This window comes from Arctopsyche grandis, chromosome 1, assembly GCF_051622035.1.
Source record: "Arctopsyche grandis isolate Sample6627 chromosome 1, ASM5162203v2, whole genome shotgun sequence".
Classification (NCBI taxonomy): domain Eukaryota; kingdom Metazoa; phylum Arthropoda; class Insecta; order Trichoptera; family Hydropsychidae; genus Arctopsyche; species Arctopsyche grandis.
Genome location: NC_135355.1, coordinates 11,201,564 through 11,213,726, shown reverse-complemented (window position 1 = coordinate 11,213,726; position 12,163 = coordinate 11,201,564). Strand labels below are relative to the sequence as shown.

At 34.3% G+C, this 12,163-nt stretch overlaps 1 protein-coding gene across 1 annotated transcript in view; it reads left to right on the top strand.

Annotated features, from left to right (window-relative positions):
- The first annotated feature begins 3,544 nt into the window (after positions 1-3,544).
- Positions 3,545-12,163, top strand: part of Baldspot (elongation of very long chain fatty acids protein baldspot) — a 43,892-nt gene continuing 35,273 nt past the window's right edge. The window contains exon 1 of the mRNA XM_077440366.1: positions 3,545-4,002. Within this exon, the coding sequence (XP_077296492.1) occupies positions 3,809-4,002 (194 nt within the window). The 5' untranslated portion in view covers positions 3,545-3,808. The remainder of the gene's footprint in view (positions 4,003-12,163) is intronic.

The following is a 12,163-nucleotide window of genomic DNA, read 5'->3' as shown; positions in this document are numbered from 1 at the left end:
AGATCAAAACAGTATCAACTCAAAAATTAAGATTTTTTAGTGAATCATTTTTTCGGAATTTTCATCAAAAATATTTTTTTTAAGTCCCGGGAATTTCCAGGACTCGAGATGATATACATATTTTTATTTTATTTTTACATACATTTGTATATATGTACAAATATACCAAGAAGGCCTAACAGGTAAACCCCAATGCGCCTTCCTGGTCAATTACAAACAATGCAGCATTTCTATTACATAAGTCGCTGAATTATTAGATACTGAAAACTCGAAATTAACGAGACATCTATGTATGAATTTGAACATACATTTTTATTGTACATTAATCATAGTGTATATAATCATATAGTGGTGATATGTACATATGTACGAAGGTTTTTAGCTAATTTAATCAGGACCGTTTCAACCATGAAATCAGAAAAATGAGCGAACTTTGATAGAAAACGATCGACCTGGAGTCACAATATCCAAGTCTGACCAGTAGCATTACAGAAAATACTCAGAATAAATTCTTTTCAATTGAGGTCGATCGGGATCGAACCCGGCGTCCTCTCGGTCCTAAACAAAAACCCAGCCATCGAGCCATACTGCTGGCTGATATATTAATATCTACATACTAGTGTTGGGCCCATTGATTTCAACGGGTGGTTTTGGAAATGAATTGATACATGATTTAATTTGAGTCCGTATCCGAAACAAAAGGGAATTCAGAATCCGGTGGCCCCCCCGGCGCCTCCCCGCCCCCGGGACCCGGAGGCCACCGCCACCGAAGCCCTGGAGGCCTTCGCCCCCGATGCCCCCGTCTAAACAACATTCATTCATTAAAAGTTGGGTACGCACGCTCAGTTTACGTTTACGATATTTACGCATCATTTACGCACGTTTACGATCGACGATTTTCCTACACGTTCGATATTTGACCGATCATCCGATTCTATTTATCATCCGTGTGTAGAGGGCTTTATGGCTCGACCGATATGTTCGACCGTGTATGGAGGGTTCCAACCTGAGCTCGTGTTGGAACGGATCGACTAGCCCAACATCCAACCGAGCCGCCAGCCGCCAACTAAGCTCTTCGTACCCATAAGCACACGGTCGAACATGTTGCCGAGGTAAACGGGCTACTAGTCATATGTGAACCAGTCACAGGACAAGCGGTCGCTCTAGATCGGTCACACGTGATCACCCATCACACTAAAACTGTTCACGAGAAAACTGGTCACACCCTAAATATGGTCACGAGAAAACTGATCACACCCTAAAACAGGTCACACCCTAAAACTGGTCAAACCCGAAAATTAGTCACGAAAAAGCTGGTCACCCAAAAATTCGACCAATTTTTAATTTTTGAGTGTGACCAGTTTTTTCGTGACCAATTTTCGGGTGTGACCAGTTTTAATGTGACGGGTGATCACGTGTTACCGATCTAGAGCGACCGGTTGTCCTGTGACCGGTTCACATTTGACTAGTAATCACCGAACCGTTGCCGAGCCTCTCCACCAAACCTCCACTCCAACATGCTCGCCCAACAATTTCGAACGTGTATTGGGGGTTTAAGAATACCTCACTCAAAAGTAATTATGGTAATGAGTTCGCGCTTTTCAATACAAAAAAAAATTGTGTAAGTATGCAATCATTCGACTATTTCCCTTTTTTTACGAAAATTGTAGTCAATAATGTCAAATAAAGAATATTCTGGTACTTTTCGAACTAAAATGTAAAAAATGATATTTTTTGTAAATTTTATTGTTTTTGTTTTTAAATTCCGAAGAAAACTCAATCTTCTTTCTACTTTCAACGACAATATGTACATCGCATTTAACGTGATTGTGACTTTTTGATGCTTTCGATTTCATTTTAGTTTTTGAAAATTGCATTTTCGTATCATATTGTGAATATTGTGAATCATTTTGCTGTTAAACACGAAGAGAAGAGGGATCAAAAGAATTTTTTTCAAAGAATTATATTAAATGGACTTGCTCTCATGTATGTACATACACATTTCTAATGAAAATGTTTAAACTTTTTCGCTGAATCTGATCTAACTAATATTACTTTAGATTTGTAAATGGTAACTGTATACAATTAACTTTACACTATTTTGTAAAATAAAACGCTTCTCGGTAGATAACATTAACAAATGCAATGAGATTTCAAGAATTAGTAAAAAAAATAGTATTAGGCGCCCCATTTTTTTTAAACAATTTAATAAAATGTACATGTTGAAAAACATATGTATTAATATCCGAACGAAAAAAAGTTTCATTTTTAAAAAAATGAAAAAAAAACAATTGAGGAGGAAGCGAGAATGGGGGAGGGTTTCAGCCACCCCCCATCCTAAAAATCCTGTCTACAGCCATGGGGGCAGGTAGGAGTAAAGGTCTGTTTATACCTAGTCAGCACGTACCGACTTCAGCAGGTATCCGGCCGTACGAAAAGTATTCTTTGGTACATTTTGTAAGGGTATATTCATACCAACCGTCAAGTTTATGCCATGGCAGGCTTACAGCATTACCCGACATTTCCCGTTCATACCTTACAGCAACATCCGTCAACGTATCGTATCCGTTTTTTTGGCCATCGTGGAAATATACACGCGAATTACGTGCCATGAGTCTGCCGCTTTGCTGTTTTGGACCAATTATCGATAGTGACAGTTGACAGCTGTTCAATCTTTCGACATGGTTTTGGCGCAAATATTTAAAAACTTTTTAAATTTTTTACATTTTAAAATTTTTTGTCCATCATCCACAAGCTCCTTATACAGTGTCCAAAACTCTCCTTCGGTTTTTCTATTTTTTAACATGGGATGCACATCAAAACGCCTCCGTGCTTTTTTATTGCCTTCTTGAGCTTCTTCTTCCAACAACAGCGCGATTATACATAATTTTTCGTTCGATAAACGTCGAAACATTTTTGCTACGAATGCACGTGTATGCATTCATATTGCAAGTACTCGACAATACGACGTAAGCAATATTGCACAGTATTGTCATGGCCTCTAATGTATAAGTAAGCCGATTTTGCTTTGCACTCGGCCAAATTGCTGTAAACGTGACGTGACCGCAACGTGTAGGTAGATATGAATAGAAATGTAATAAAATGACATATTTGAAACGGAGTCGTGCAGTGCTGAAGCCGTGCAGTGCTGTTAAGTATGAACAGACCTTAAAGCAACAGTGGTTCGAGACACTACCAACACGCAAGATGACAATTCAAGTTCAATCATGTCGCAAACCCAAAATAAAAATTCAATTACTCATAATATTTAGATACAATGTGTTTTTTTATATTATAATCCATGCTCAAACTTATTTTATAATGTCAAAAAAATCCAGCAGTTATCGAAAATTTTGTGTATTTTGGTGTGGTAATACTATGTAAAATTATTAACCAGCGCTCCCAGACTGTTTTATTTAGCACGAAACTACCAACGAACAACAAATAAATATGTTTGTAAATTTGCACAGCAGCGAAATCGGTGCTACCAATCACCGACCATTGGCACTCCTTATCCCCCTTCTCCCCCCACTCTTCAGTCCCCATCCTCGAAACCGGCGCAAGACATAAGCGGGGGAAGAGCTGGCTCGAGGAACAGTCGCGATCTGTCAACCGTGCGGGGTGCGTGTGGAGCGTGCTCCGCTTCCGAACATAACCTAAAATCATATTTAAAAAAAAATAAAAACACTTCTTACTCGCCGGAGATGCCGAATCGAAGTTCGACCCTTTGACCACAACCACAAACAAACCCAAACAGTCAAATCAAACCTAGTCTGAACAGTCTCAACAAGAGAGCGACGAGGCCGCGATGGAGATGGACTACCGCCACTTGGACTCTTTCACCACCACCAACTATTCGTACATCTTCGACTTCGAGAACCAGTTCATCCACCAGAACACCAGGAAATGGATGTCCGAGAACTGGACGGTGGCTTTCTATTACATCGGCATCTACATGCTCTTCATATTCTGCGGGCAGCACTACATGCAGAGCCGACCCAGGTATATACATATACATATATATATATAATATAATATGTACATTAATTCGTTCGCTACCCTTTTTATCTGATATGAAAAAGCCCGATAATCTGTCAAGAGGTAGGGGCGTGTCTCTAGACGTGCCGGCACCGGTGCGTCGACGCGCGCATTTCCTTTACTTCAATTTCGTATGAATCGATAACAATACTTAAGTGTAATATATATATATGTGTGTGTGTTTGTATATCACGTGTCTTTGAGTCACCCTGGATAAAATGTCGGCTGAATAGGGACGCTAGTAGCCCTAGTGATGCCGGCCCGCCATTAAAATCGTTCAATATAGCACGAGGGTACGATATACCATTTGAAATATAGATCGTATCGATGTTTTATGTCATGAATGTCGGTTGTAAAATTTTGCGGGAATTCGTACACGTGGGTGAGTGGACGCGTCCGGCACAATTCGGGCCAGAATTTAATTTGTATTTTCGTTGTGGTTTGTAGCAGGGTTGTGGAGTCGGAGTCGTTAAAAAAATCGAGCGACTCCAATTTCGCATTTATTTATTTAGTACTAGTTGTTTTACCCGGCTTCGCTTAGTATTTATAATATAAGCAGCTTAAACATGGCGAATCTAATAGTAAATATTCATTTGTTTTTTTATTAAATTTATTTGAATCGAAAAAAAAAATCGATTCGTCATAGAAATTTTGACTTGTTACGAAGTTCCCAATCAATGTTTCTTACATACAGAGTCTCTTTCGAAATTATATATTAAGAAGATATAACCAGAATAACCAAAACCGTCCCCCGCCAGAATAACCAAACTAACTTTGTGTTGTTTTCGATGTTACCAACCAACATTACATACTTACATACAAAGTCTCTTTCGAAATTATATATTAGATTTATTGATATATGCAGCGGCGGTTTATCATACATTGAGAATAAGCGCGCGCTTTAGGCCCCCCGAAGTGGACCTTTGCCACCAAAATTTATATACCTATTTTACATAGTATTTTAAAATACCTATTTTATTCAAAAAATAGTGTTTCAAGTACATATGTATAGTATAGTAAATGAATAAAAAAATATGGTGTTTTGTAAAATCCTAATGAAAAACCATGTACTGAAAAGCATGATAAAAAACGATAATAGCATTTTTTTTACTGAAGTGGGGGCCTCAATTTTTAAATGCGCTTGGGGCCCCCCCATTTACTTGATCCAGCACTGTATATATGTACATATATGCAGTGGCGGCTCGTCCATACGCACTGTGGTACTGCAGCACCCCCAAGGAAATTGAGAAAAATTTAATATTATTATATACATATATGTATGAATATTATATGAAAATATCAATATTATGTCTTAAGCTCGCCCGCACACCGATACATCCAATAATGATCATACATCGCGGTACTAATATCAGAAAGTGAGGCATCGTTTATGATTTTGTGCAGTACGGTTTTCGATGGAATATGCTCGAGTGGGCGAAGGAGGGGCGCGGGGGCAGCTATGTAGAAGCTTGGTCCGTACTGTACTCCCAACAGTACTATAAACATTTCTTGTTGCGTTCGTGTGCGCGCCGCGCGCTCGACATGCTCCTCACTTTTCCTCATTTCTTCTGCACCTTTTGTCTTTCCTTCTACACCTCTTACACTTTCTACGTTTCTAGACTTCCTTCTACACGTCACTTTAAGTATTTAAGATGGTATCAAAATCAAGAGAAGCTGAGCCAATGTTTTCAAGAACTTAAATATTCTTCCGAAAATACTGATAAAACATTAACAAATTCAACCAATTTATTGAATACAATTTTTTATTTTAGTCAGAACTTTTTCACAAGTTAATGCCTTATGTAGAAATTATTTATAACCAAATGCAATCTAGTAATATCGATGCATTTTCAATTAAAGAAAACTTAAAAAGTTTTACTAATGTCATTATACAAATATGAGATTCTTATAGCGAATAGAAGCCACAAATATGTGATGCATATATCATATGCATATATTATCGCACATATTATAGAAGCCAAAAATATGTGCGATGTTATTATTAAGGATCTAAAAGAAAGATATACTTTTTCTAATCAATTAAAAGCTGTGAAATTATTTAACAAAGAAAAGTTTGAAAATTACTGAAAGAAAATGCCAATGGAAGATCTACTACTAACCGTTGAATCATATCCAATGCTAGATAAAGAAAAACTTCAAACTGAATTAGAAGTGTTTCACCCAAGGAAAGAAATGCCTAGTATTAATTATTTATTAATATTTTTAAAACTTATTTTTGCAATCAATTTATGCAAAGTTCGTGTGGAAATAACAAAACTTATTCAAATTTTGCTAACAACTTCAAATACCTCTAAGCCAGAACGGTGTTTTTCATCAATAAATAGAATAAAGACATAGATATATAAGAAACACAATGGTTCAGAAAAGATTGACGGCTTTGTCTATGCTGTCAATTGAAAAAAAAATGATTATGAACAGTGAAAAATTTAACGAAAAGGTGATAGACCTTTTTTCAAGGAAAAAAGACAAGAATCAATTTTATAATAAAATAAAATACATATTATGTTTAATTGTGATGTTAATAGTAAAATAAAATCCAAATAAACTTTTTTTTTATTTTTAATCAACCGCAGCACCCCCCAGATATCTTATCCACGAGCCGCCACTGCAAATATGTGATTTACTGACAAAGTTTAGGGATCGTGCTTACGAAGAGAGTTACTCGACCGGTGTGTGCAGATTTGAGACCCATTGTTTCTATCTCTGTATAATCATATTTTCCCTATATTTAGGTTAAATTGAGGAGTTGGTCGATATTTTACAAATCCGTTAATGCGTATATTTTATTATTTTCGTGTGTATTTATAAATTTAATAAGGTATATGAGAAAAAATACAAAAGATAATTAAAAACGATAATTTGCCCGATAGGAAAAAATTCAATTTTCATTTTTTTTTAATATTGACGCACGCTCAATTAATATCCGTCGACTATTCGTACGGTTGGTTGTAATGCATTTTATTTACATCTTGATATATGTATTTTAAGTGTGTTTTGATAATATAATGCAAGATGTGTTGCAAACGGTCGATCAAAATTGACAATGTAATTAGTATATGATCGGTGTTTATTAATGAATAGCCTTTAAAATACAGTTAAAACATGCATAGTTGAAAAATGCGAGATTTATTAGTCGTAGATAAATACTTATCTACAATTAATAAATCCCGCTTTTTTGTTATACGACAAAAATTAAAAATATAATTGGTCTATGTAACAATTCCATGTACACATGTGGCCTGAATCTCGTTTTGTGCTTATATATTTTCAAAATTTTTTTATGAAATTTACCTTTAATTATTATTACATTTTATTTGCGGGAAATTTTAATTTACGAAATATGCTTCAGGCCGTATATGGTGTAAGTCAGCTTTTAATAGAAATGAATTAAAAAGAGTTTTGATTAGACAACGCACCGGGAAAGATAATTGACCCCGGTAAAATAAATTAAATATGTACATAAACGCGGCTTAAAAATATAGGTTTGTAAAAATAGGATAAAAACCTCAAAAAAAAATTAATGAATATGATTACGATGCACAATATTTTCATTTCTGTTTTTTTTTTGCTGGCTGTTTTTGTCATTTTTATTAAATTATGATTGCATCTGCTTTTTTGCAAAGGTTTTTTTGACGTTGTTTATTCAAATTCTTTTTATTGCACGAAGTGAGCCAAACATCAATGAAACAATAAATGGCTCAATCATTGGATGTTTAATTATAATTGGCGAGGTAATAATAAACAGTTTTGTCTTACTATAACAAGTTATTACTAGAGAGCGGCGAGATTTAGCTGTATTTTTGTATAACGACTCGTGCTAGCCTCAAATATCATTATCCCTCTAAATCTGCATGACTAATTGAGTATGTCTATTCAACCATTACGCGATACCCTCGAGGGATACATACATATGTAAGTCAAATAATAAATCTTATAATATATTTTTTAATTAACTTACATAATTGCTTTAGCTGCATTTTTCTCACGAATCGTGCTACCCTCAAATATTATTATCCCTCTTAACCCAACCATTTCTCGATACACTCAAAGGATACATACATATGTATATCAAATACTAAAACTCTCTTACGCATGAATGCCACTGTTAATCACCAGTTATTTTACCAAACTGTGATTGGTTGAAATTGTCACCCTTATTGTATATATGCTTATGTTAAATATGTATATTGAAGACCACTTGCGAATGAACTGTTTAATAATTAACTAGTATAACATATTAAAGACTTGTAATTAAACTGTCGAACTGGTAATCTATATCTGCAAATAGTAATTTGTGTTCGAGACTTGCATGCATCTCAAAACAAGTCTCGCATAGATCTCGCTAACATAAACTGCTTCTTTTGGGAAATAAAATATAAACATTAAAATTGTTTGTGAATTTTAACATTTACATCCATATAACATCTCCCACTCGTCCCGTACACTTTGTACATTAATGGAACGGTCTATTGTTATCTAAAAAGTATAGTATAGTAATTGTTAAACGTATAGTAATTGTTAAACGGATAGACGTCGGGGAAAATGCAAATAACAATAGACCGAATGTTCAAATAAATAGAGGAAAAAATGGTTTTTCTAATAGTACGTACACACTAAACCAACGAAGGCCATCACTAGAGGTAGGATAGTCACAGTGCTATCCATTGTTCGGCAAACCTTTAACTATGCATTTACAACCTTTGAACAATACACGGCCCCCTCAGGCTCCGGTGACTAGCCATCACAGACCAACTTAACTGGGACCAGTAGCGTACACAATATGTAAATTAAAACTTTTATTAATATATTAAAATTAAATTCGAGTATCAAAATAAAATTATAATTATTATATTAAAATTAAATATTGAAAGTTAAAACAGAACATTTTAAATAAATTTATACAACAATCATATACAGGTAGTCCTCTAGTTAATATAATACATGCTATAATATTTCATTCATTATACATACTAGAAACAATGAAGTAGTAAGCTTGGTTTTCGCTGGGTTAGTGTAATTAAAAATTGCAACGACATTTTCAATTAATATAATTGTTATATAAAATTGTAAAATTTGCATTGTATTATTTATAATTTTTTTTCCAAAATTGCCTTTTTATCTTAAAAGGGTTACACGCCCAGTACATGCCCGGTCGCGTGCTAACAATTAAGTGCATTTCGGCATGATAACCGTTATCGTTCTACATAAAGCAAAAAAAAAATCGTATGTTATGATAATAGTAATAAATATAATATATAAAAAAATAATCGACTGTGATAACCTTTTTTATCTTCCAGTTCCATCAAACATCAATAGGAAACCGGCTTATCACGTTCTTACGCTTGTTTTCGAGAATTTAAATTTTAATCGCCCGTACAGCCGATGAAAATTTCAAATAGCATGTGAAAGATTGTGACGATTAAATTATAGATTGACCTCATGGTTAATTTTAAAGCCACAATGATTGTATTGTATTATATTGTGTTATGTATACAGTGGCTTCGCTAGGGTTGGTGTCACCTGGTGCTATAAGTCTGTATTACCCCTCCCCCCAACCCGAAGTAATACATTTACAAACGAAAAATTACGAAAATAATATCTCATACTAACAAAATAACAAAATAGTCGCGAATACGGATTGTCTGACACTCGAGTTCTCGTTAGTATGATAGTTCGCGTGCGTAACTCTCGATGGATGGAATTTTCCGGTGATTTTATTGTCGTGTGTGAGATCGCTTTGTGCGGAATAATTACCGAAACGTGTACATACTTGTTGTTTTATTATAAAATGACGTTTAAATAAATGCTCATTTAATAGCACTAGACTAAAAAATTGTACCATTTCCGTAAGACAACCAGTGTAAGTACAAATTATCGTTGAACAGATTTGTTTATTCTTTTATATGTATATGTTACAGTTGTAATATATTTAATGCATCTAACTATTGAATTCTAAAGCATTCGTAAAAACACCAGAGCTGTCAAAACACAACTGTTATATTCAGATATCGACGATCAGGATTCTTTTCAGCACAAAAAAATAGTTCACTATTATTTTTTAATTGTACTCAAAAAACAATTTTCTTATCGAAGTGTCAGGGCGGCGACCTGACTAAAAAGAAGTACCACTAGTCCGACCTGGCCCGACTACACCACTGATTACAACTGACGCACATTGTTGAAAGTGTATTTGCACTTGTGGAGATATAAATTTAATAGTTGAATTATAATCGAATATGAATGACCTAAAATGCCAGTTGGAATATATTACAACTGAAAATACACCTCGAACTGTAACATATAATACATATATACAAATGACGTTTATATAATTTATGTGATTAAATTTCATCATGCGATATACATATTTAATATTTATTTTAATATTTAATATTAATATTTAATATCAATATTTAATATTAATATTTAATAATAATAATAAATATTTAATATTGTCACGTTAAATCTATAAAAATAAAATAAAAACTTAGCGGAGATTCATTGGGCGGATTTCGCCTATTTCGTGAGTTTAAAAATAAATATTTTATGCATATAACTAGTATATTTCGAAATAGTAAATAACTAAGAAAAAGTTCAAGTTTATGCGCGTATCGAAATTTTAGGAACAATTTGTCTTTACTAGACACATTTTGTAAAAATCATAGATATTTTAAGTGTGCCATGTCGAAACCAGAAATCACCAACGGTTTTGTGACGACGCTAATTTTAAAATCTAACCATTTTGCAATCATCGACCGCAGATAAACTCGCTTCGCTTATTTTCAACATAACCCTGATTCATCATATGTACATATGTACGTACACCATGAATCACGTTATCGTAATTCATAAATACTCGGTGAAACGTGATGACGTATTAACCTACGCTGTCACGCTATTTTTCCACATCTAAGAAAGATTTTTCTCGATCGAATGCACAATAACACATATGCATGTGTTATTGTGCATTCGATCGTTGAAACTTAACGTTGAGCGTACTCAAACTGGTTGAGTTGCATCATGCTTATAAATACGTTACGAAAATCAATGACACCATACGGACATACTCGATTGATTCATTGAATCGAATTTTGAGCAGTTGATCTGCCACAATGGTGAACCGAAATTGGGTTTACTGGTCAAATGTGTGAGTTTCGACAGGCTAGAAAGCATGCCGAGTTCATCTCAGCCGAGATGTCTACACATGCGTGTGTCTTTCTTGATTTTCTCGGGACTGGTTGTCCTCAATAAATACCTCTATAAAGTGTGGATAGTTCAGAGTTCACACGTTGCTTTCGCTGCCATTTTAATGATGCGCTGAAAGGGCTCTCATCTTTTCATTTCATGAAACAATTTTAAGACTCGGTAGGAAACTACGGAAAACCTTAATTTCAAATTCACTAGCTTCTTCCCAAAAAAAACTTTCCCTTAAAATAAGCGTGGTGCGCTTTGTATGGGAGATTCTCGTAAAATGGCGATTTTGAATTTTTAAATTAATCATAATTGACCTAATTAAATTGCAAACAAGATACCATTGATAATTAAATTTTTAGAAAAATATAAAGAAAAACTCTTTCTTGATTTTTGTCGAGATGAATCGATTGGTTGGAGGCTCAGGACCAGGGGTGGCTCGTCCCAAGTAGTTATGGTGCGGTGAACCCCTTCCCTCCAGTCAAAATTTGTAAACAAATTTATCTCAATGATCTTCTTTTTGTGCCAAATCCGTATTCGGACGTAGGCGACTACCATAGGAAATATTGTTGATATTTATTTATTAATACCACAGTGTCTTCACAGGTCACCCCAATATGACACTGTGGCCAGAAAATACATAAAAGATACTTGTATAAAATATAGACATAAGAAAAAAAAATAATAAAAAAAACAATAAAAATTAAACATTAAAAAAATTGTACATAAAAATAGAAAATTAAAAAATTGAAAAATTATAAATTGAAAATAATAAAAAATATATAGTTTAAATTGAATTAAATGTAAAAAACAATTAAAATACGGATAGATTATCCGGTGAAATATTGAAAATATCGATGTGATTACTTACCAAATTCAAGCAACGTAAGACTCGAGCAATTGGTGAAAAAGC